This window comes from Lissotriton helveticus, chromosome 4_1 (assembly GCF_964261635.1).
Source record: "Lissotriton helveticus chromosome 4_1, aLisHel1.1, whole genome shotgun sequence".
In the NCBI taxonomy this organism is placed as follows: Eukaryota; Metazoa; Chordata; class Amphibia; order Caudata; family Salamandridae; genus Lissotriton; species Lissotriton helveticus.
Window position 1 is genome coordinate 2,021,814,014 of NC_136063.1, and position 27,433 is coordinate 2,021,841,446.

A 27,433-nucleotide genomic window follows, 5' to 3' on the forward strand; every position below is an offset into this window, starting at 1 on the left:
CTTTTTTTTATTTTTTTATTTTTTTGGTTAGCTCCCGGTCCGCGTACCGGGAAGCTAACCGGGAAGCGAACCAAAAGAAATAGAGCTTGCCAGAGTGCTAAACATTCTAGCAATTTTTTTTGAAAGGGGAGGTAGTTCTGAAAAGAACTTTTTTTTTAATGTTTTTGTTGTTTTATATATATATATTTTTTTTTTGAACATTTTTTGTTTTTTTTGTAATTTTTGAACGATTTTATATTTTTTTGGTTTTTTTTGGGGGGGAAACAACAAAAAACAGGCATTGAAAAGGGCTCAACAGGAGCAAAAAAAAAATTACGGGGGGCGGTTAGGGCAATTATGATTGTTGTAAGCTAGGTTTATTGAATTGATACTCATGTTGCCACATGCTATCAACGCACCACAGTGCATACAAGTATGTTTCATGTGGCCAAAATTCTCTTGGATGTTTGGCACAGTTTCCCGTGCCTCTGCTGGTGTCAATGATATTGACGATCTTGACCTGGCCACAGGAGTTGATGTTGGATTTTCTTCCATGTCCCGTATTTCCGCCCGGCTGTAATTGAGTGGATGCCTCCTGGTCATGTGCCTATGCATGGTATAGTTCCCATAACTATACTTTTTATCAGTCCCTCTTGATAATTTATCTTTGCAGATGAGGCAGGTGACATACCTCGCATTCACTTTCTTTTGCCCTGGAGGGATTGAATAAAACTGCCAGATGAAACTGGCTTTCCTATGGGAAACCCGGGGCATCTCTTCCAAGAACTGTGGTTCTTCTCTCTCCTCTTCCTCTATTTCTTCTTCTTCCTCCTCTGTGTTGGTCATGACCTGGGGAGGTGGTCCTCTCTTCCCATGAGGAGGGGGAGGTGGTGGTGGGGGTGCACCAGCTGAAGCAACTACTGAAGCCATTTCTCAAGTATTAATAAAGGTCTTCCTCTCACAATGATGAAAGTCAGAGTGAGGAAAGAAGGAGGGGTTTTCATCATTTGGGAAAAACAATACTTCTCAACCAATGAAAAGTGTTATTTTCAGGTCACCTGACCTAGCCTTACATGATTATGAAACCAAAAGTGAAATGAACCAATGAAAAGTGTTATTAACAAGTCACATGACCTGTTATGCTTACGTTACGCGCTCCGGTCCGCGCCCCGGATAGCTTCCAGGTCGCTGCGCTTCGCGCCTCGGTCCGCGCCCCGGGGCACTTCCGGGTGCGCTAACGCGGTACGTCATAAGACGCATTACGCGGCAACGCGATACGTCGCGCTTTCGCGACGCGCCGCGGATCGCTTCCGGGGAGCTGCGTTTCGCGCCTCGGTCCGCGCCCCGGGGCACTTCCGGGTGCGCTAACGCGGTACGTCATAAGACGCATTACGCGGCAACGCGATACGTCGCGCTTTCGCGACGTGTCACGATGTTGATTTCTAAAGCGGCAGTTGCGCAAACGGAACGTTTACCGGTTCGCGGACCGGGTCGCGGCATCAATTTAAGCTAACGGAAAGCTTTCCGGTTCGCGGACCGGGAGCGAAACAAAAAAAATATTTTAAAAAAAAATTATTAATAAACATATAAAATATATTTTTGGATTTAAAGAAGAATAAATTTTACAGCTATAGATATTAGCTTTTAAAAAAACAATGAAATTCACTGAAAAAACCATAGGTTATAGACCATATATAGTTAGGAATTAGCATTTACAAAACCTTGAAAATTCACTGAAAAAACCATAGGTTATACACCATATATAGTTAGGAATTAGCATTTAAAAAACCTTATTTTACTCACACAAAACCATTGAAATTCCATATATAGTTAGTTGTACTAACTATATATCGCGCACCCGCAATCCACTGCTGATCATGTCACATATTACATCATTCATGACATGGTCAGTGACATCACTGATGACATCACTGATGACATCTCAAATGACATCACTGATGACATCACTGATGACATCTCATTTGACATTACTGATCACATCACTGATGACATCATTCATGTGATAATACGATGAAGCTCTTCAGACTCTAATATAACCTTAGATACACTCAGTGTAAACAGACACTCACAGACTGTCACTCATCCATGGAGTTACTCACACACCTAGTCAGTCATGCAAAGAATCAATCACACCTCCATTTCCTCAACTATACAGTTATACACACCTTACTTATTCAAACATATACTAACACATATTTACTCTCTTATACAATCCCTGATACAAGTTCACAATGATCCATACAGCCACTCACACATTCACTGGCTCTTTTGCACAGTTATTTATATATGTCAACTCTCACATGTACTGTGTTTTACATATGTACTTACTTTGACATGTAGCACTGAGATATCCATTCACTCACCAATACACTGATGCACACAGTCAACCGCCCATACAGCTGTTTCCACATGCACTTTTGAACCCATACATCTAGTGAATCAACTGCTCACACATCTATGCACAGAGTCATACACCTCCCAGCCACCCACACACACACTCAGTCTCCCATACAAATACTTGGGCAACCAATCAATAACCCATATAGTTACTCATATAGCTACTGAACAACACATGCAGCAGTTTTCAGAACAACAGACATAATGATGCACAAATTAAGACAGTTTAGTCACTAACCCATGCACTCAGTGAGACACATTTAATCACTCATTCATACAGTCAGTCATGCACCTACTAAATCCTTCATCCAGACACTTATACATCCACTCATTCTTAAATATGTAAGACATATTTTAACTTTACAGAAAAATACAGTCACTGGATGTTGTCATCAGTGATGTCATCAGTGATGTCATTTGAGATGTCATCAGTGATGTCATCAGTGATGTCACTGACCATGTCATGAATGATGTAATATGTGACATGATCAGCAGTGGATTGCGGGTGCGCGATATATAGTTAGTACAACTAACTATATATGGAATTTCAATGGTTTTGTGTGAGTAAAATAAGGTTTTTTAAATGCTAATTCCTAACTATATATGGTGTATAACCTATGGTTTTTCAGTGAATATATATATATATATATATATATATATATATATATATATATATATATATATATATATATATATTTCTGATAAACGTACATAACAGTCGTCACATCCAGGATAACGTTTGCTTCATATTGTATGCCAATATTTGGCTAGGCCAAAGACTATTACCCTGCGAGTATTGTTGGGTAAAATTCTCAATACATCGAGATAGTGAACAGGGTCGATGAGTTTACACAGGGGGATTATCCATTTCCCCCTCGGATTTCTAATGGGGACAAAAGATTAACAAATAAACTGTGGATTCAGAACTGTCATTACACGATGGGTAAATGTCATCAGAGAAAGCATTAATTGGCCACTTATTGCAAAACAGTTTGGTGGGTAATGTCTTATATTGAAATTGTATGAATAATTTACGTGCCAAAGGGGGAACAATTTCATTAATGGTTTCCTCATAAAATAGGACAGATTTAAAATTAATAAAATCCTGGGTGAACGTACCCAGCGAATTGGCCATCTCCTTCTCCACTATTGTTTGCCAGTAGGCCGTTTTGACCCTACTCTCTGGTACTAGGGACATAATTTGTGGGTTGGACCAGTATGCCTCCATCCCTAGTCTCCTCAACAGGTCCTTCAAAGAGCTGAACCATGGGATGGAGGTTACCTGGGGCTGTTTCAGAAGGCCAATCGTCACAGCTCGGTAGGGGGCAAGCTCTTCAATGGAGCTTAGGCGATGCCAGAACATTATGATCTGTTAGTCCAACTTTCGGGCAAGTTGTCTTTGGGCCAGGTCCAGGAACATTGGAGTCAGGGGGGTGCTAGTAGGTACATTTAAAAGCGATTTTATAAAACGGTTTTCTATGATAGTGAGACAATTCGTGTTCCGTCTCCCCCATAGTTCGGTCCCATATAATGCACCCCTAGAGCTTTAATATTATACATTTCTAACGCTGGAACCACTTTCCCGGACGTGCGGTCTGCTGGATTAAAGAGAACTGTGCTTTCTCGATGTGAAGTGCCCACCTTAAATGTGGTGTTAAGCGGATTCCCAAATAGTAAAAAACAGATACTTGCTCTAAAGTGCTACTTCCGGCATACATATATCGTTTTGATGGTTTAGTGACCCCTTTATTTAAGATCATGTATTTAGTTTTGGCCTCATTTAGTACCAAACCCGGTTCATTGCAGGACTGTATAAAATCATTAAGTAGTTGTTGGAGGCCCTGTGGGGATTTAGAAATTAGTAGGGTGTCGACGGCAAAAAGAAGTGCCAGTATTCTTCTCTCCCCTACTTTTGGGGCATCACATCCGTCCCTATCTAAGAAGTCTACAATCCTATTAATGAAGAGTCAGAATAGGGTGGGCGCTAAAACACATCCCTGTCTCACTTCCTGGTGTATCGGAAATTGCTTGGTGAATTTGTTGTTCTCTCCACACCTGACTTGGCTTTATTTGCAGAATGCAACCGGATAAAAAAATTTCTATAAGGTTGCAAACAAGGCCCATCTCTGCCACCACTCTCCATAGTTTGGCTCGGGGTACCAAATCAAGGTCCATAAAGGTGACCTATAACTTACCCCCTTTAATGGCAACCTCCCTCCATTAGATACACAGGAAGCAAAATACCTGGTCAAATGTACTAGTATTCGCACGAAGGCCTGCTTGAAAGTCAGTCAAGATGTTGGACTCTGAGATCCAGTCCTGGATCCTAGCCTATATTTGCTTGCAGGAAATGTTCTGCAAAGAGTCAATAAGACTAATAGATCTATAGGTGGCTGGGTTAGCTCTGTCACCTTTGTTGTAAATAGGTATGATCTCAGCGATATTCCACAAGGGAGGGATGTTTATATCAGACAAGGTGGCATTAGTTAGCATATTAATACAGGGAGCCCACACATTTGGGTCCTTTCTGTACAGGTCATTTTGGATTCGGTAAGGGACTCTGGCTGGAATACAGGAACGGATGGCTACTTGGGTTTCTTCCAGGGAAATCACCAAGTCTTCAACAATTCCTGACGAGACTCCCTCCCTCCCACCCACCCCCCATTTCAGTAAAACCCTTTTCCTACGTGTTACCTGGCGCATAAAGGTGCCCAAAGTGGAATATTTACTTTTCGGGCTGGACTGTATACTCTAGTGCCATCTTTCAACCATTAATCCAAAAGGCCGCTTTTTTCAAAAGGTCTTCTGTTCTTTGACTGTCAATGCCCTTTGGAGGGAGGACCATAGGGAGCGTTCCCATTTCTTCTTGGCTGACTATTGTTTTTCTATACTTAGCACTACATACCACCATGTCAGATCGAACTTTAGATTTAATTGCATGTAGATACTCACCCTTTTCTTTCCTATAATCATTGTTATACCAATCTATCTGAGGATCCCGCCTTATCTGTTTATTTTCTTTGGGATGTTTCTGCTCCTTTCTCGGTTGGCCCAACAAATCCCTAATCTTATTAAAGAGTATTTCATGCTGAATACTCAGTTTCTCTGCTGCTTCTGTCTTAGATAGTTTGACAGCTCTTCCACCTCTGCGCGGACTTTGTATTTGATTTCTTCCAGCACCCCTGGGTTTTTCTCCAGCCATTCTAATTTGATTGAGCTCCGGTTATTTGCAACGGACAACTTGCCCAGGTCAGTCTTGCCCCTAATATCACCTTATGTCTAACATTCTTTGCTTTCTGAACACATGATACTGTGTGCCTTGTTACTTTGGGCCACCTGTGCAGGCCTCCAATAGATCTTAACATTTATTTTATGCTTTACTCCTCTGTAGGGGCTTTTGGAATCTCGTTTTTAATCTCAAGAGCTGTGTATATGTATAGAAATCTACTCCCTGCTTATGAAGGCTATTTAATGAGTTGCAACGTATTTCCTTTTGTTTGAATATATCCTCAATCGAACTGTACTATATTGTTTGATTAGTAACTGTTTATGAAGTGATTCTGCTCTTGGGCACCCCGTTCATCAGAGCGATGATTGCTTTTAGTGGCATCCCATATATTTTGATGTGGTTAGAGAGAATTGATCATAAAAGTCTCCTATTTTCACAATATATCGCAATTCATTGATGTTATGAAGCCAAATCAGGGATTCATCTGTTGATCATATGCTTTCTTTTTGGTAATTTCGTAAATCTTATATTCCATGTTAATATCTCTAGTACAAATAGACTTACTAATGATTTCAGGAATAAATACTCGTAAGTTTCTGTTTGGCATGGTTGGAGAAACGGCATTCTCAACTTTCATTTTTGTCACATATGTGTCCACAGTACTTTTCATTTAGCTACAGTGCAAGTGCCCAGAATGTCTCCCATACAGATACTTGGAGAAACCACTGTAATCAAAGGAGATAGATAATACACAAAGACAAGTGGAATATATGTATATCTAAAATAGATTAAATATGTACCCTTGTAATATCCAATAAAATCCTGTATAAATGTGTTATTAATACCTCTATCTTCACAGTACTCAATGCAAACCAGTCCATGTATATCCGCTCTCATTTCCCCCAAATCATCACTTCCTTTCTATAATATATGGACCCATTTTGCTTCAAATTTGGTTTAGCCACTCCATCCCACATGAACATCCATTTCTTCATCCCTATTCAAGCCTGAGGGGGCCTTTGGTTGTAAGTCCAGAATATACCCCAAACGTCTACGTTGTTTCACTTGGTCGCCCCCTCTCAGTCTGGTTGCTACCTTATCCATAGCACAGAATCTCAATTTGGAGACATCGCTGTTATGCAGGTCATAAAAGTGTCTTGCCACCAGAAACGGGGAATCATCCGAAACAACTACTCCGAAATAACGAGTTCCATAGTCACGCAAGCCTAACAATGACTTGCACGAACAACGACTTAGCCGGAGGAACTTCAAAACAGGAATAGGTAAGAGGGGTTCGTTTTAAGGGGCTGGTGGGTCCGTGTTAGTTTCTAGGGGCTTTGAGGGGTCATGTTAGTTTTTAGGGGATGTGAAGAGCTCTGACACCCTACACAAGGACGAGTAGTTGTATAAATGTAAGTGAGGGGCTATGGACGGATGAGGGCGACATTGAGGGTTATAGTGATAGAATCAGTTCAGAAGAGGTCGCTTTGGGAAGGGAGCTAACAAAGATTGTCGCACAGGGCGCCACCAACAGTAAAGCCAGCCCTGACTCCATTTGCGAGAACGTAGGCCCTCGACCTGAATACAAAGGAAAGCTAAATAAAAATCTATCTGCTGCATTAAAACGCATTGTTTCATTGATCCTTTTATTTCATTCAGGGGTTGCATACATTTTCTCTCACTTAGACGTTGTCTTTTTTCAAGTATTTTTCCAAGAAGTTTTGTCGCAGTAGATGTCTTATGCAAGGTTCAGCTGCGTCAGCAGCAATTTGCAGATGGTGCTGCTATTCTCTCCCATGACTCCCAGCAGATTTTCGATCAATTCATTTTTTTCCCTCTACAGATTTATAACAAGTACCATATTTCAGGACCAGTGTTTCACTCCGTAGCCAACTCAGCCGCATTACGCAGGCATTTTCTTTTCCATATTAAAACTTTACGGTGGGGAAACAAGAGTGGAAGCTTGTGACTGTATTCAAAATTTTCTTTAAATTCATCTGCTTTCATGTGCTTCAATCTTTCTGACATCTGGAAGAAAAAATGGTTAGCGATTTGGAGCTTGCATATTTAAGTTTCTCTGCACAAGAGTCTGAGGTGTTTACTACATTGATTTTGGTGATTAAAGCCACTTCTTGCTTTCACCTGGTAAAGCTGCAGCTGCTTGGCAGCGCGCTCCTTTGGGAACTCTCATGAGGATTTTGACGTTATGATGGATGGATTCTTTTGAGTGCGTTGGGTGTAGTGGTTAATCATGGAATTCGTGGTTCAGTAAGTCGTGGTTAAATAGTTAGTGGTTTCGCTTTGGTCGTGGTTTGGCCTTCATGGTTCAGACACTCGTGATTTTGTAGGTACTTGTTTAGTCATACAACCCGGCATACGTGAAGTCAAGATTTTGTTATAGCTGTTTGATCTTGTAAAATCCTTTATCGTAGGGGAAAGATCGTACTGCCCACATACATCAATTGGCATGGACACATCAGTACGTACACACAATGATATGATCCACAATTATAAAAACAACATATTTTCCTTTTATATGATATGTATATGTATAACCCTTCTTTAATGATACGTGTTTAATGCCCCTGTTTGATTTTTTTTTTTTTTGACAGTATCTTTTTATGGCATGTGCATTTTTGATCAGACCCTGTAGACAAAATACATGTACAGTGTGGTCCAACAGCCTGCTACAATGTAATGGAACAAAGCAGTAACTCCTCTGTAGATTTTCTTTGGGGCCATTAGTCTGGTGATAATTAGCCCTTTTCTCCACCAAGAAGCTTCAGCTACAGTTGCAGCTAACTGCCTTAAGAGTTCTATGCATTTTCATGTCTCTTCTAGTATACAGAAAGAATCTGAAATAGTTGGAAACAGATCACCTCCAGAAAAATGAGATGAATATCTGGATGTGTCCATATAGACTTTTAATGTCAACCCAAAAATCCCACTTTAAAGGTGCAAAGCTCCTCTAACTAGAAATAATGTGCATGAATATTCTCCATCGATACCTTACATATTGAGTGACCGGTTATTGCTGAACACCTGAGCAACCCTCTGTCATTTTGTTAGACGTCACTTCAGATACCCCTTGTTGCTTTACATGATCAATGTCCATACTGATACAACTCATCGACACCTTCAATGCACCACTCCGCCTATTTTGTTTGAACAATTAGTGTCTTGTACCCCTGAATTGAGAGCATGGGACACTCTCTTGAAACAGCCTGAGGGGAACGGCTGACACTGCGGCAGCTCTTTCACCTTCTGTGCCGTGAGGGTAACGGCGGCATCGCTTCATATCCTCTTTCCTGAGCCTTGAGGGGAACGGCATGGAAAGAACTACATTCCCCAGCAGCCCCTGGGAGCGGGCGCAGGGAGGCGGCATCGCAGTGGCCCTGAAAGGGGCGTAGCCCTCATGCACCGCGGAACACGCGCGGGCGGCGCCGGGCTAAGCCTGGGCAAAGGGCGGGCCGTCTGTGGCCGTCAGGGGCCAGAAGTGGCCGGGCTTGGCCATCCCTCTAATGTTTCCAGCATTAACGGCTTTTGTCATCAGGAGAACTGCAGAAAGGTACTGTCCCTGTTTTTGCCCGCAAATTTTCCCTAACGGTGGAGATACTATTGTTCCTTTTATAATGGCAAGGAGGCGGGCAAACAAACCTCTGTTGGACAAAACATGCACTACCATAGATACTTTTTTTGTAAAAGCAGTCTAATGAAGGCTCCATTTTGACTAACGAAGAGCGATTAACCAACTCAGAATCACCTATTATTGGGCAACAACAAGGCCAAGAAATATCCAACACGGGGGGGGGGGGGTACAGCAACAGTAAATGCACAATGAAAACAAGTTCAAGATCCTGCAATGAATGTAACATCTTTAGAAGCCATCTTTGATAAATTAACTGTTCTACTTAGGCCACTCCATGATAGGATCGATAACATAGCTAGGGAAGTTCACAAATTAACCGGAAGTATTGAAAAAATCTATGCTAGGGTTGAGAAGGGCAACCCGAGCGGGACTGCTAGCAAAGAGATCCCTATAGTGGTAACCGATAGTGGTAATAATTTACCAGCCCCCGATCCAACTAAACCCAATATGAAGGGCAAATTTTGGTGAAGTACTGAAGGGAATTTATACACAGAATAGAGTCAAACACATTACTATACCTAACGACATGGACCATAGCAAGAAACCAACCGCAAGACTCAGTAATGCCCCCAACTCAGAGACCACTAGAGTAGATACTCCAGTCCTTATGCCCTCTAAAGTAAACAAAGTACCTCTATCTATTGACCTGCCGCCAGAATGTGGGCCCTATGTGGCAGTCTTAGTTAATGTACCTAAACTTGGAAAAGACCAGGGTGAAAACCATGCTGCACTTAAAAATAAAACTCTACACTGGCTGTCAAACTATTGTGGCTTCCCGATGATGGGGTCAAATCAGATTTTGTTGACACAACGGTTGGGATGGATTGGCCCGCTTAAGAAAAAGTTTGCCGGAGATTGTATCATCATTAACTTTTAAAAGCCCAGGTTGGGCACAGAATACCCTTGTAAATGCTCCTCCACCGTTCCAGTTGGAGTATAATACAACCCTCCTGCCATTAGGATACTTTTACAGACACCTAATGATGTGTGGTAACCAAGGTAGACCGGTTCACAATTTTTATCCCACCAAACAAGCGCCACCACTAGCACCACCGCCTCCCAGTATGAATATCCCCTTATACAACGGATGCCAGGCATTAAGTTCAATGGAAGATAATGATTGACTTACGTTAAAAGTAGGAACAACGCAGAACCCTACACCAACAAGGAGCAGGGAGACTAAAGAACAAAGAATAGTTCAAGATATTAGTCGGCCGTTTACTACTTACTTGGCTAGTGACATACAAGATATAAATGTAGGAGGTCAACCAGATACACAGATACTAGTTAGCGATGTACGGGCAGAATTTACATCTGAAGAGAGCCCGAACATTGCATCCCCAACAAATAAGCCCGCTATAGTCAACGGTCCTGAAGGATATATTATCATGACGTGGAATATAGCTGGGCTCAAAAGGAAACTGGGTACACCATTCTGGACAGATTTCATTACTTCCAATTATGATATTATTTGCTTACAAGAGACCTGGTATAGAGATTCGGTTTTTATAGAGGGATATACTTCAAACTGGGTAAGCGCTATTGATTCTACATCAGGTAGGGCAAAGGGTGGTCTCCTGATCCTTGTTTCAAATAAACTAGCAGACTGCAAAATTGTAGGGTGTATATCAATCGGCACCTATTGCCAGTTAATGAGGCTCCGATTTCATAAAGGGAAGGACCTGCTTCTAGTTAATTACTATAATAACATCTTTAGTAATAACAGGGGTAGTATAATTTACAATCTGGAAAAAGAAATTGACATGGCATTGCTAGTACCAAACAGACAAGCCATCATAGTCTGGGTTGGTGATTTTAATATTCAAGTATGTCCGCTGGCATCCACTAACACTTGTGGTTTTATGAAGGGTCATAGCATAGGGGATAAAGTCTATTACTTGCACTTTCCCCACGGCGAGTATGGTACAGCCCTAAATTCTTTAATAGCCAAGTTTGACCTTGAACTTTTGAGTTGTAACATGACTAGGGACAATATTATATGCCCAACCTTTACTGGCAGAAATGCTTCTACTACTATTGACCATGTTTTAATTTCCAGTAACAATAATTATACCAATCTATGGATAACAGAACAGGTAGTCAGTGACCTCAACAGCATTTCACTATCGCTGTTGTGTTGGGGGGGATAGACACCTAACTAAAATTAATTGTCACTGACATTACTCCCATAAGAATTAACGGAATGAGGATAAAGTGGGCAGGAATTGAACCACAAAAAATCCAAGGGGACGTGATTGCCAAATGTAGAGGAGAAATAGACTATTGCCTTAGTGATGAGGTAAATCCAGCGCCACTGATTTCTAGCTTTCTTAGGATGAATAAGTCTATAGAAGGGATATTCATGAAGAAATACAATGTAAAGAAAAAAGCACATGTAGGATGGTTTGATAAGAATTGTACCCGGGCCCTACATAGCTTGAAGCTAGCACTAGGAATAAAACCACGGAACAAAGTACATATACAGGAATTACGTTTTAACTACAAGCAAAAGGTTGAGGCCAGAAAGAAAGAACTGCAAGGCGAAGCCTGGGACAAACTCAATTTAGCAGCAGCAACCAACAATAGCAAACTGTTCTGGGAGACAATAAATGGTCCGTTTTTAAAGGATGATTGCCGCCCAGAACTTACTTCATATGTAAGTTGTCATGTATGGATCGAACATTTTACTAACCTTTTTAACCCTGACAAAATTGAAATTAATTTGCCCCTTGTCTCCACCTGGCCCACCTTACCTTTATCGATTAATATTGAAGAAGTGTACGACGGTCTAGTGGATAGCAAAGGGGGCAAAGCACCAGGGCCAGATGGGGTGCCTATTGATTTATACAAGAATGAAATGCATTTGTGGCCCCGATCCTAGTTAGGATTTTTCATGTCGCTGCAGAAGGCCATTTTCCATCATCCTGGGCACAGTCATTGCTTATACCCCTTTTTTAAGTAATTACCGACCCATATCATGGCTGGATTCGTTCCTCAAGGTAATGAGTAGGATCCTGTTGAAGAGGCTCGAATTATGTGCCTTAGACAACAAAGTCCTCTCACCTGTTTAACAAGTAGAGCTTCCCCCCCGGCCCTTATGTCTCTTCTAAATAGCACTCTTAGTCTTAGCACTTGGACTCCTCTGGGCAGCTATGTGCGCTTTACAAAAACTATTTTCATTTCATTTCATTTCATTTCACCGGCACAATATGGGTTTAGGAACGGCATGGGCACTTTAGAACAGTGCGTCAATCTTGATCTTCTTATAAGTAAATATACACTGGTGAAAGGGGGTAACTTGTTTTTATGCTTTGCAGACTTAAGTAGTGCCTTTGACCTCGTGGACCATTCTATATTGTGGAATACACTATTAGACACAGGTGCCCCAAAAGAAATCGTTTATTGTTTGGCAAGAGTCTACGAGAGACTTTCTAGTAGTGTGCGCTATGGACCTGCAGGGGAATGTACTCCCCCTTTTTACGTAAAACAGGGAATCCGGTAGGGTTGCGTCCTGGCTCCACTCGTGTTTTCTTTATTTATTAACCAAGTTGACGCAGTATTAAGACAGATACCCGCGGATGCCCCCATGATAGACGGACAGCCTGTTCCAATTTTATTGTACGCAGATGATGCAGTTTTATTGTCACGTACCCCAAATGGCCTTAAGCATCTTATTAATAATTTTATATTATTTATCAGTGGCAGAAAGCTTTTAATAAACCAATCTAAGACCATTGTAATGACATGTGGGAAAATAACATCTAAAACTAATAAGGCTTTTTTTCTTGAGAAAACAAAAATGCATCCGGTTAAAACATTTTTTTACCTTGGAATAACATGAAATGGGAAATGGACAGGCGAATATGATAACTTTCGACACAAAATGAGTAGGAGAACAAATAGTATATTTAGGTTTTCATCAAAAGTGGGAGCCCGAAGAATTGAAGATATGGTGGCCATTTATAACACCAGGTGCGTACCATCTGCACTTTATGGCGCAGGTATCTGGGGCCACCACTTTGAAAAGACACTTCAGATAGATGAAAATAGTTTTCTTAAACGTTTGAGTGTCCCACCATCGGCCTCTATAGAATTGATCCACCAGCAAGTGGGTCTTAGTTAGATTTCTGATTTAGCCGCCCTACGACCTTTGTTATTATGGCGCTCTATTTGGTCGATAGAGGAAACTACTCACTCAATACATTATTAAAGATTGTCTAAAGCTTGATTATTGTATGCGTATTCCCTGGTTACATTTTATCCACTACTGGTTTAATTTTCTGTTTAAATGTAATATCCATACAGATCCGGATCATGCAGCTCTAATTCCTAAAAAAGAACTTAAAGACATCTTTTTGGCCCACAAAAGGGAGACATGAGGGAAACGAATTGATGAACTACGTACCCTTGTATACTACCAACAACTAAATCTCAAAGTTGGTTTTCAGGCATATTTGACCAATGTGACAAAAATTTCCCATCTGTTTGTCCTGACACGCCTGAGGTTAGGGATTGTTCATCATCTCGTGGCTTTCCCGATTATGAAAAAAAAGTGCTAATTCTATTTGCCCATGCGACAATATGTCTAAACAAAGTTGCTGCCATTTCTTACTGTTTTGTAAATTTTACCTTTTTATTAGGAAATTTGATCTGAAACCTCTGTTTTTAAAATATAATGGTCGATCCACTAAGACTGCTATGAGGATGGTATCCGCCTTGGAAAGCCCGGACGTTTGCTATTATGTGGCATCCTATATTCTAAAATGCATTGCTATTAGAAAATCAATCATATTTTAAAAATGTGTATAGTATTGTTGGAAACTAGGGCACTTTGCACTTTTGCATAAATTGCTCAAGAAGGAATACTGTTGGCATGTAACACTTTATAGCGTTATTTGCACATATTGTACAATGCTTGCTCTTGCCACTTTTTGCAAAGTTTGTACATTAGGAAGATAAGTATAGTAGATACCTTAATGTGGAATTTCTGCATTAGGAAATCTAGGGTATTTTAAGAACTTATCACTTTATTGTGTAATTTGTACATTTTGTATAATATCCATTGGACATTTATCAAATGTATGCATTTGCACAATATTAGACATATATTTGCGTTTTGCACAAATGTATAATATTTACCTTGACCAAACAGTTGTTCTTGTTAAGTATCGATTATCTTCAGAATGCTACTGTGGCTGTTACTGATTTGTTTTATCTGTGCCTATATGGTTGCAAACCGAATAAAGCTTATTGAACTTGAGAGCATGGCGTTGTCTCAGCTTCAATGTTTGAGCGGACCCTACCTTACTATACCTATCTTAATGGGCATTGCTTTGCCCCCTAAATGATTAAATGTTTCACTCCATAATTTTGATCACACTGTAAAATAAGGTTCCCTTTCAGACTACCCACAGCCCCAAAGAAGCAAGTTACAAAAGCTCACTAGTTTATATTATTTGCTATATTAATTATTGTTCTCTACTTAGCACTTTTCAAAGCATCATTACTCCATATCTTCACACACCTCTGCTCTTATACAGCCTTACCATCTCATTTAAATGAGTGACTAAACCAACCAGCAACCAGACAATACATGTATCATGTATTCCTGTACATACACTAAACGGCAAAAACGTATGATTACAAAAAGCACAAACCTAAGCATTTCCCAGTTTCTGTCTATGTAACACTCCGTCTGTAACAAGTCACCGTATTCTCAATGTCCCTTATGATGGGTCAGTGTGTATATATAGGTTGATTGTAATGTATCTATTGTATATAGTTTGTTCCAAGTGTTTTCTATGAATCTTTATGCACAATTTTTTTTTTTTTGCAAAATGAATAAATGCAAAAAAAATTAAATAAACCATTGAATGGTGCAATTCAAATAGCGGACTGTTATGTTTTATTCATAAAGTCGTTTGAAAAGGATTTTTGGGAGTTAAGCTCAGTACTGGCATTTCTTCTGTTCCTGTACTAAATTTTTTTATTTTATTTATTTTATTTTAAGAGTTTTATATAGCGCTGGCTAGACCCGGAGGTATCAGAGCGCTTTACATGAGGTTCCACAAAAATTACATTACAAGATTACGTCAGTTCCAATTTACATCAGTTGCTAGACAAACAATTGCAAGAGCATAAAAGACGAGATAATTGAAATGTAGAGGGGAAGGGGGTAAGGGAAAAGGGATAGGAGGGAGATGAGGCAGGGAGACAAAAGGAAAGTCTGTCCAAAGTCCGGCTGGGTAGGTGACGGTCAAGGGGAAGTCCCAAAACCCATCTCTTCTATAGCTATCAGGTAGCTCCACCGGGCATTGGCCAAAATGCTCGGTCTCAATGGGAAAAACAATAAAAGAAAGCATTGAGGGCAAAATAAATGGAGCGTAGAGGGGAGGGGGCATGGAAGGAGAGAAAGGGGGGGATAGGGGAAGAGACGAAATGAAGTCCAAAGTCCGGCTGGGTAGGTGACGGTCAAGGGGAAGTCCCAAAACCCATCTCTTCTATAGCTATCAGGTAGCTCCACCGGGCATTGGCCAAAATGCTCGGTCTCAATGGGAAAAACAATAAAAGAAAGCATTGAGGGCAAAATAAATGGAGCGTAGAGGGGAGGGGGCATGGAAGGAGAGAAAGGGGGGATAGGGGAAGAGACGAAATGAAGTCTGTCTAAAGGCCGACTGGGTAGGTGACGACCAAGAAGCGAGACCTTGGGCCATCACCCCTATAGCTAAACCAGGTAGCTCCATCGGGCATTCGACAAAATAGTTCAGTCTCAATACATTGAGAGAGGAGAAAAGGAGAGACAAAAATCCTTTACAAATGGAGTAACTTTGTTCACCAGCCAAACAAATATTCAACGGAAGGAGCGCCGTTTTTCTCACAAATTTTTCAGGTTCAAATGTTGATTTCCAAAGTTTCATCAATGCAAATAGTTCAGAATCAATACAAAGTAATGAAATGTACAGAGCTCAATACAGCCAATGCAGCCAACGCGTTTCGGCCGGAATGGACATCATCAGGGCTGCAACAATAAATATACAAAAAAATGATATCAGTCGGACGTTATAACATAAGATTCTGACAGTACATAATGATAACTTTATAAATCAAAAATTATGATATTACATCCATTCACACCTGCCTATTTGCCATTCTAATTGATACATCGGATATATACACCGTTGTCATAGAAACACATCTAAACCAAAGGTTAAAACAAGATTTATATAACAGCATAGCTTACATACCGCTTCCAAGTATATAAAGAAATCATTGCAGAGGCCTACCTCAAAAGAGAACTGTATAAAAGCAAAGAAACTGCTGACCTGTATGTCTGTGTTGCGATCCAGCACCCTACCCAGTTAGAATATACAAATCTGAGTCAAGAATACAAAAACAATGTGTTGTATTGCGATCCAGCCGTATTTGCATAGTGTGGATACCCATGACATGATCACACTCACTTCTCGCATAATGCTTGTGCTGACATTGTGGTAATCATTATAATATTGTGGGCATCCATGGCACGATGGCTCTTAATCTTGCTGAGAGACTGACCCAGATATAATATGTGTAATTCCTTTTATAATGCGCATAGCCCTGACATAATGCAGTCTACCCATGATGTAATTCTGGTCTTGGCTGACAATGTATTCATGGTGGCTCCTCTTGGCATATTGTGCAAGTTAAGCTTTAGATGGTAGGCTGAAATAATATTTGATTGGATTGGAGACCAGCAGGCCCTTCATTTGCAAGTCCCAGTGTTAGGTTGAGTAATAATTCCCGCTCATCCACCCATCCACTGTAATCAATGTAGCCTTTAATCTATGCTTTCATTCATAAATACATTCACCTATCCAGTCATCCAATCTTTCAGGCACTCTTCCATCCACGTATTCACCAACCATCCAATCATCCACCCACCAATCCTTCCATTCTTCCTACCATTGACTCATTCACCTTCTCGCATGACCATAGACTTATACATGTCAATCCACAAAGGAGATAAAACAGCCAATCCTATTGACTTTGTCGGTGCTTGTTCCTTCATGCTTCTTCTTGTATGTTTCAATGATTTTTTTTTTCTTGTGTGGTTTTTGTAGAGCCAACAAACTGGAATTCTCCAATCCTGACTCCATACTCATGAGAAGTGCCATACCACTCCCACCACCTCCTATTACACCAAAATCTGGCATGATTTCTGTAAAGGCTGGAGGGTCCTTGGACGCGATAGGGGCTTACATTCTTCTGATAAATTATCTAGAATAGGACAGCATATCAAAGAGAAAGTATGCCCTCCTATTAGATTGTCAGTCCTTTGGGGGATGCTAGGGGATCTTTTACGACTAACGATTTTTCTATAAAATAGCAATGTCATTCTCTCTCTCCTCTTTAGACCATTACAAAAAATCTTTCTTAACTGCATAGCTTAGTAGTTAGTGTGAGGTAAAATTGGATATGGCAAATTCCGCCTGTTTTATCTAGTTGACACCCAAGTTTGGTTGCGGCCCTCAATCTATTCCCTCCACTATAAATACAAATATGTTAAAGGTCACTTACATATTTTGGTTCATCCTGCACAGGCAAGGCCTGGAATAAGAAAAGTACTTTTGGTAGAATCATAATTTTAATAGTTGCTATATGCCCTAATATTCCACGGCTGTAGGTCTCTCCTAATTTCTTGCGCCAGAGGCATCAGTTGACTGTGTATAGCTCAGATAGCAAAGCCATGAATTTTATCCCAAGATATTTTATTTTATACACAGAATTGGCCTGAAGCCAGCTTATATCTTCCCTTTGGATGTAGGTATTAAGGCCTCAAATGTATGCAGTTCAAGTCTAAACCCTGACATGTAGCAGAATCCCTGCAGCTCTTGAAACGGATGCTGCAGAGATCGAGTTGATTGCGACCAAGTTATCTGCAAACTGGGTCCATTAATCTGTCCCTAGTTTAACCCCCCTGATATGCCATGTTTAAGAAATGCAGTCCAAAACCCCTGGACCTCACAATGTTTCTGAAAAAGTTCTATCCAACTCTGTTGAATGCTTTTTTAACATTCAAGGACAGCAACATTACATTTCTATGTCTTTTACTGGCTATATCTACTAGATGCACCTCTTTTTAGGTTTCGCCCTGGCCGTTGCAACTGCTTAGCAGTTGCTCCACCCAGGGCGAAATCTTATGTCCTAGATATGGGGCTTTGGTCCCGCCTCTGTCTCCCATTGGCTAGCTCCATAAATGGAGGCTAGCCATTGGAAGAGATTGGCTGTCAATCACGCTCTCCCCGTGAAAACGCGATTCGGGGGCGTTTCCGTGTGTTTTTTTAAGTCCCGCCCTCTCCTCTTCCCATTGGCTGGAATTTTACCTTCCAGCCAATGGGAAGGGGAGACCACGGTAGATAAGGGACTGCCCGCACGTCGAGTGTGATGGTTGTTTACTGCCTTGATCTGTGTCTTGGTGTAGGGCTGGCAATGTGTGTTTACTGTTGCTTGTTTAACACTGTAAACGGTAACGGTGTTCGGCTGCAGCTCCTGGCTCAGCCATGTAATAGCCTCGGCGATAAGCTGGCTGAGCTCACAGGGTGCAGGTAGTTTCGGGCGGGGCGGGTGGGAGACGGAGGAAGTGCTTCCTGCACCCGAGCACGCACACAGCTTGCTGCTGAGAGTTTACTTTGGGGCCGTTGACCATTGAGTGCAGATGTCATTGCTGGACCCTGCCCGCCGCACCGCAGACTGCACCCACCTCTCCATTCCAGGACTCGGCAGCTTGAGGCCCGTGAGAGCCAGCCAGGGACGGTGCTCCCGAGCGCGCACCTTGTACTAGCTGAACCTGCTCTCATGTCAAGCGGACTCCTGGCTCCGCCCCTGTATACTAGCCAGCCGGGCGGCAGGCAGCCCTGTGCACAGTCATCAAGGTGCTGAAGCCCGGGAAAGACCTCTGCGCGCGCCTGCGGCTGCCTCGGCACACCTCCGGCCGCTGCCGCCCAGGAAGAGCCCCACGCGCCCCTGGAGGAACCTGCGCACAGCGCGTGCCTCAGCTGCCCGGCCAAAGGCACCGGAACACCCCTGGCTGCAGTCCACGATACCTGTTACCCCGGAAGACAACGGAGCGCCTCCTGTTGCACTGAAGTGCGCTGAAACCACCGTGTACCGCGAGGCTCCTCGGATTCTGACCTCCTGCCATGCTAGGCTGCTGAGGACACCCTGCAAACCCCCTTTCTCTGGGTACTGAGGACCCCCAGCGTACCTCTGGTCCACCTCGTGGAGGCCCGCCCTTTCCTGCTGCTGTTTTCAATCAGTTCCTGCCCAGGATTCCTCCACCTCAGGGGAACCGAAGGATCCCCTCACAGGCCTGTCTGGAATTGAAACCACATTCCTCAAGATTTCGGGGTTGTTTTCCTACACCAAATTCCTTTTCTTTTTAGGAGGGAAAACTAAAAGAGGGGAGTGGCTGCCTCGGGATGCCGGTAACACTTGACCCGTAGATCGCAGAGCCCTCGTTGCACCTCTTCTAGGTTAAGAAAAGCGACAACATACTTTATTGAGCACTGGCTAGAAGATTTGCTTGCATCATTGGATTACTTTTGATTTTTATTTTTTTGTGCCACCCTCGCCGTCGAGGCGCTATAACGAATTAATCGAAGATGTTCCAGTTCGAATCTGGGCCGTTGGATGTTCCCCGGACGCCCTCTTCCGCAGGGCTGTCCCCTGCCGCCTTCGTCAATGCAGCGCAGTATGCCAACGTCCTGGAGGGCCGCTTCAAGCAGCTGCAAGGTACGGCGCTTTGTTGATGATGGATATACCAATAATGTATGATTAAATCAGGCAAACTCCTAGAAGCGTAAACGCTCTTTAAATAGCAGGTGTTAATGATTCAACTCTGTGGCATTTACTAGCTCATTTGTCTTACATTGCCATTGACCTCATGCTTATGTTCACTCTCCTGTAGGGGGCGTGCATCAACTTCTGAGCTAACTATCACTTGATGTACACTGCACTGAGGCCAAATGCGCCCTAAAGATGCTTCGGGGGCGTGAAGCACAGTCTCTTCACTTTAGGGACTAAGTATTAGTTATTTCAAGGCGATCCTAGGCGGCCAAGGCGTTTTAACAAAGCTGAAGGGATCTGCATATGTACTGAATTTCAAAGGGTAGACTCACCTCCACTGCTAATAGTTGCATATAGTGCTTGCTGTTGAATATTTTCATTTCGTTGTTCTGCAATTATATTTTAGTGCTGTTAACCAGCTGACTGATTTTATAGATTGTGCGCGAAAGGATGAAAGATTGAGTGCACGCCACCCGTATACGCGACATAGATCGATATAGCAACTGCATTAATTCACTGATATTACTTGTTGCATTGCTTTTAGAATACATGACTTCATGTTACACACAGACATTTGCAACGGACCCACTAATCCTTTGAGCTAGCTTATCTGCTGCTAACGTTTCCCAGATCTACACATTACTCATTTTGTATATATTGTGTTTGTATCGAGTACTTCCTAAAAGCCCTACGTATAAGCAAATAAGCATTTGGTTGTGTCTCAGACTGGTGCAGCGAAAACTAACTTCAGTAAACTGAGACTCTGTTTACTGAAGCTAGTTTTCGCTGCACCAGCTTGAACACCGTGTGTAATGTGTTCCTTCTTCCATCGGGCGTGACTCCCCAGGAGGGTCTTGCTAAGAGCTTAAAGTGCATCATCCTTTTACTTATTATTGATTATTAGCTCAAGATCACATACTTAAAGGGAAAAAGCTGGCATTGAAGGCCAGAGCTGACAGTAAACATATATGACCCTCCCCGCCACTCTTAACCCACAATGCATGCTACTCAGTACTATCTGTGTTTAACAAACCACGCCCCATTTAGTGCACCGTGATCCCACGAGGTTAAATACAAATTGGATACAGCTGAGAGACTGGCGACCAGAATAATGCATTGTTTAACCCATAATTCCATTGGGAGGCCTAAGAATCTTACCTTCTCTGCATCAGAGAAAAGCCTGTGTGTTGTGGGGGTAGGATAGATAGACCTTCAAATTCAGACGAGAAAAAATCAGTTTCTGGATTTTCATTGTACGCGATAAGAGCTGACAGCTATGGGTCATGGTTGAGACTTTAGTGGAATTTAATATATATATATATATATATAGGTTCTATTACAGAAAATATATATATTTTAATACAGAAAAGTGAGTGAATGCAGCAGAGGTGAATCAAACGGAAAAGGGCCTGAGCTAAATACAGTGAACTGAATGAATTTGTTTTTTGAGGACGTTTCTAAAGCACGGACATGTCACCTAACCATTGGGAGCAAGATCGTTTTATTTTTTTAAATCTGCTTTCACATAATTATGTTTCTGAAGGTTGAGACAGCTTGTCTTCATGACATTTGAGTCTTTGAAATCATTCTGTGAGCTTCTTTGGGGTGCCCTTGAGTAGACCAGATTACAATAGTCCAACCATGGCCACTGGTTTGCATGACTGAGAGATGTAACTTTAGCATGGAGAATTGTGGGTTTCTGCCACTGATTACATTTAATTTACGGAGCAAGCAAAATATGTGTTGCAGCAATGATTCACAGACTTATTTCTTTCTTTTTATTTTGTTGGATAGGGAGGTTACGATGCCATTAAAGAAGCATGCTTGTTGAATACTGCTTTTGATCCATTCAGACAAGGCATTTATTTAATTCAACGGAATTGTGATAGCATTCACTCGGGAGGGGGCGGGAGGCGTTGAAACCCCTGCTATTTTCTAGCTGTGTGGTGTTGGTAGCATATAGTAATTTTCCTTGAAGTCAAGAAATCAGTGCCCCTCTGCGTCTGTTAGCGTGTCCACTAAAACTGGAAGGGGCTTATTTACCAGCCTCTTGCGCCGCCGATGGGCCACTTCTAAAATGGGGGGGAGGGGGGTATTGGCGCACCGGCGGCGCAAGAGGTTTGTAATCAGCCGGAAGGGCCCCTGTAGAAGGCGCTAGAAGGGGCATTGGTGGGTGACGTGAGTGGCAGCTGATAGCCATAATGTACAGTACAATCATTGGTGCAGCGCTAAATAAAAAGCGTTTTTACCCGTTTAGGTCGGGAGGTTCGCCCCATGGAGTACACTCCTTTGAAACGCGCTTGCAATTTATTTACTTCAAAATGCATGGTGCCACGATTGCGGCTTCTAGGCGCTGTGCGGGTTTTGCCAGCACCGCCATGGGTTCGTGGTATGACGCCTTTAGATGCCTATGCACCCCGTTTCAGTTTCAGCTGCACCCTTTAACATGAAGTACTTTGTCATGGAATCTGCATTTTTCAGTGGCTGTGACTGTTGCAGGGAATTCAACAGTCCTCAGAGGCGCGGCCCCTCCAGATATTAAACCTGTGCGAAATAAAGGCGCTTTGTCTCGTCGAAGCGCTATGAAGAATGCCAGTACATGAATATTTACACCGGAAGTCTCATACAAATTTGTGTTCACCACTATAGCAAAAAAAGGCCGAATGGAACTACACAAAAATTGCAGGTCCTTATTATTGGGTTAATGTAAATTTGAACAGTCGTTTCCTGAACTTTGCGCTACAAAAAAACGTGATTCTGCTTTGTAGAGTTACATTTATCTCTATGTGTGGGTGGCTCTGTGTGTGTGTGGGTGGCTCTGTGTGTGCGGCTCTCTGTGTGTGTGCGTGTGGGTGCAAATGCAATAGGTCTCGCATTTGCGAGAGATTAAGCTATTGGCATTGTAAATGACAATGCCATTTATTTATCGGTTTTCAAAACCAACACATAAATAAATAAATTGTCATTTACAATGCCAATAGCTCTAACTTTTACAAAGGCGAAACCGTTGCATTGTAAATGCTTGGTTTTTTTAGTGTTCTCTCCAGCTTGCCTATTTGCTACGAAGCCCCTTTTATTAGCTGCCACTCTAAATCTCTGTTTCTGTGTGGAGGGGTGCACTTTAGTCAAAATGTTGGTGGTCTGTTGGATGAAGAAGCAGGCACCGCAGTTCAGGGTCTTCTTCAATGTCCTCTGCCATATCTGACTGAAGAACTAATTTATGCACCTTAAGGATGTATTACTCAGTGTTATTGACTTCAACTCCCTGGGACTCTCCCCCAAATTCTGACAATGTTGCAACAGGAGCTCATCTCAAGGCCTTCTTCATGACCCTGAGAATTTTGTTTTGTGCCACTTAGACCTGTGCATCACTCAATCCTTCCAGTAAAAACACTCATTCACGGTGAGTACTTGTGAACCTCCTGAAAGTCTCATTTTAATTCCCATGTTTAGTAGTAGGATTCACCCCCTAATGCCTTGAAAGAGTTCCACGGTGAAATTCCATTTTTATCAGGGCATCACTAGACCCTTTTTTGACTCCGTAGCTATAGCCCATCGAAGCTCCGGTGTTGCCTGAAAAATCCAGTTGTCTAACCCACAAGTGGTCCTGCATTTATTCGCCCAGAGTTGCTCTTGTGCTCAGCATGAAACTTGCATTTACCAACTAACGTGTAGGTGACAAGAACATTGTTGTTTCTTCATTAGGGCCAGATGAAGTCCTGCCGAAGTGTACATCTGGGATTGCTGTCAGCTCTGCAGGGCAGTAGTGGGCCTCTTCTTCCATGCTTTGTTTAGTGCTGAGGCCATGGGCCTTTCTCTAGTTTGCTGACCCCCGTGTGGGCATGTATCCTGCTATGGGCTTCAACTTCAAGGTCCCCTGCCCCAGTCTCTCTTTACGTTAAGCGAGTTTGCGGTTCTACTTGCTGCACCTCAAAGTGCATGGCCCAAGGTCTCTTTTCTTTACTCCAGTACACTGGCCTACCCTGGCTTGTCTTCTGAAGGGTGCAGTGGCTTTTTTTCTGGCCGTCTTAATTGACATTGAGGCCTCAGCAAAATCTTATGATCCTGCTACGTTGTTCTGACATTACAGTGTAAGATGTTCAGTCTCCAGATTTCTCGCCTTGTGACCTACTAGGTCAGCTATGTATGTTTTCCTTGTTCGCACCTTAGTAAAAGTCCTCGCGGGACCGATCTGTACTCGAGAATTGAGAACTGCTGGTAAGTAGGCCAGGGGTCAGATGTAAAAATAAACAACATTATATTGTTAATGTGTAAACATTGATATACTTGTGAAGAACTGCACATGTTTTTGAAAGGCCACTAGCTACCAAATAATTTTGTACATTTTTTTCACTGTCCTTTAAACAGAAATGACAGAAAACGTCCTATGCATTATTTGTTTTTTAAAAGTAAAAAGGTGGAGCAGAGGGGTGGCATTAAGATTTGACTGTAATAGTGTTAAAAAAAATTACAGTAACATTATATGTGACGTCCAGCAGCACTGGGTAGCGTGAAGTTTGATTAATCAAACTAATGGTGTCATAGTGAAAATTTCTCATCTGATGGCCCTACTTTATTCCTACAGCCCTACAGGTTCCCATGTGGAGTGGTGTAAACAACTTATTGCTGCTACAATTTCCAGTCAGCTTCCTGTTCCATCAGAAAATGTTTCCAGAGATTATAGGGTAAGTTTTGTTTTCCTTAATTCCAGACTCTCCAGGATATGGTGTCACTATAATTTAATTTGACATCATGAAAAAAGAAAACATGGTAGAAGCGCACAGTATCCTGCCACTTTCGTAATCCGCATAGTCCCGATTCAATTATCTGTATTTTCTGGCTTTTATTTCCTCTTCATATTTCTTGAGGCTTTCTTTCATTGACTAGAGTTTTATGTAAGGTTTCACTATCCATGTTTTGTTGTAGTTCTGTCATAATGTCATTGATTTGTTTAAGTATCACCTCCCTGTCCATTCAGGTGTACTTAATGAGTATTTCCAACATTTTTCTGGAGCTCAATGCAGAGTGCTCGGAGCACTCCTCGAGCATCTTGGGGTTTGGAGCCTCATATAGGGGTAATATATGGCCGCCATAGAGTAGTCACTCTGGAAAGTGGAGTCCCTTTTCATTCTTGATGACTTTCTGTTAAACTTTATTAGTTACTCAACTCGCTGTGCACATTACATGTGAACAAGGATGTGCCAACAGTCGAAACGCGTTGTGTAATAAACACTTGGATCATACATTGGTGACCTGGTACGCTCTGCCGGTATAGATAGATAGATAGCTAGATAGATAGATAGATAGATGGATATACACATACACACATTATAGTTAGGCTCAGATTTCACACGCACAAAACCAGAGAAATACAGCAGTTCTAGTTAGCTGAGCTAACTATAACTCTCATCCCCTCAATGCACTGCTTATGACCGCACATATTACATCACTCATGACATGGTCAGTGACAGCACTGATCAAATATATATATATATATATATATATTATATATATATATATATATCTCTTAAGTTACCCGTTGCATCAAGATCAAAGGAGACGTAAGGACAAAGACCTGGATTTTGAATGCAAGTTGTTTTATTGTTTACGCATCCGGCCTGATGGCCTTGATCCCATGACATATTGAAAGGTGTACTGCTATTTAAAGTGACATTGTGCTCATTATTTCAATAAATATAAACAAAAGACTACCTAATAAACCACCACCAAAATTCTGACTTTTTTTGGACTAAGGACCTTGATGTTCGTTTCCAAAATTCTTACAAAAACCACTGAACTCAAAGTGGGTGCATACCTTTTGCAAGGTGGGTACTCTCATCTTGCACAACAACTTCTTTTAGAATGATTCAGAGCACTCACTGGATTTAAAATATTTATTAACAGCAAATCCTCTCGCTGACGCGTTTCAGCGTGTTGCCTTCATCAATGCTTTAAAATGCTGTTTCCTCATTGCACAGTCTCGGATTGGTTTAAATGTTATATCCACCATTCTCATTGATAAGTTCATGGCCAACGAGAGGGCTGTACTCCTTCCACGATGATTATATGACTTCCACCATGATTATTTGACTGCCATACTGTTTCTTTAGCGCAACCACATCCGCGATCACATAAATCAGCATATGGTCTCAAATGCCCAAATAACACTCATCCCCGATGGGCTGACTTGGATACCCCACAGACAATACTGGCCATATCATTTTTACAGTCCCTGGTGCACTATATTTACTCCTCACCATTGCCGCTGGATGAAACAACTCAATGTGCGTGCAGGTGTCTATCAAATAGCTCGACATCCTCAAGTATGGTCAACGGGAAAATCTGTCTGCAGCCTTCTAGAGGTATGTCAATTACGTCTTTTCCAAAGTCCCTAAAAAAACCTCTGAACTAGAGGCAGGTGCACCATTTCGTGAGGTGGGGATTCCTGTGTTGCACAATTGTCACCACCTCTCCTCAACGGAGGGACTGTATCGATCACAAAGTATCTGAGATCTGCAGGGTTTTTGTTGTGGGTTTCCTCAAAGTGCCTAGCGACTGGGTACGCGGTGTCGCCATTGGTAATGGCTTGTAGGTGCTTGGAGTATCCTCTTGTGTACCTGCAGCTTAGTGCTTCCCACATAGCGCAGGCCACATGGACACTCCAGTACATACACCGCGTACTCTGTCTTGCATGTCAATTTACTTTGGATACGGACAGGTTTCTCACTAAAGTGTGTCATGTATTCAGTTTTGCTCACTCCATTTCTGCAGGCCTTGCACACTGAGCTTTTGATGAACCCTTTGCTACTGTTCAGCCAGGAACTGGTTGGCTTAACCTCTGGGCTACTGGATACCAAGCAGTTACTCATGGATCTTGCCTTTTTGTAAGTGATTCTGGGAGATCGTGTTAGCTGATTGCCCAATACAGGATCACTAGCAATCCGCGCCCAGTTCCTTTTCACAATTTTACGAATAGTTAGATGTTGGCAACTATAAGTGAGAATCAGTCTGGTCTGTATTTGTATTTCTTCGTTACGGGACGAGTTTTTATTGCCTGCCAGTAATTGTGGCCTGCCTGATGCATTAGCTGTGCATATGGCCTTGTCCAAAAGATCAGATTGGTAACCTCTCCTCAAAAATGTAGCCCTACATTCATTCTGTGCCTCTCTACAGTCATGATCTGTACTGCAAATTCTTCTAATACAAAGCATTTCTCCGTAAGGGATGCTTCTTATTAGGTGTGTAGGGTGGTGACTAGATACGTGCAGCACGGCATTGCCGGCTGCGGGCTTCCTGAATAGCCTAGTTTCCAATTTACCATGATGAATGAAGAT

At 42.1% G+C, this 27,433-nt stretch overlaps 1 protein-coding gene across 8 annotated transcripts in view; it reads left to right on the forward strand.

The window, feature by feature from the left end:
• MTMR1 (myotubularin related protein 1) overlaps window positions 1–27,433 on the forward strand; it is a 492,625-nt gene that overhangs the window by 67,154 nt on the left and 398,038 nt on the right. For all 8 annotated transcript variants that reach the window (XM_078688654.1, XM_078688651.1, XM_078688648.1 and 5 more), the window contains exon 2: window positions 24,685–24,784. In XM_078688654.1, coding sequence (XP_078544780.1) covers window positions 24,685–24,784 — 100 coding nt within the window. The remainder of the gene's footprint in view (window positions 1–24,684; window positions 24,785–27,433) is intronic.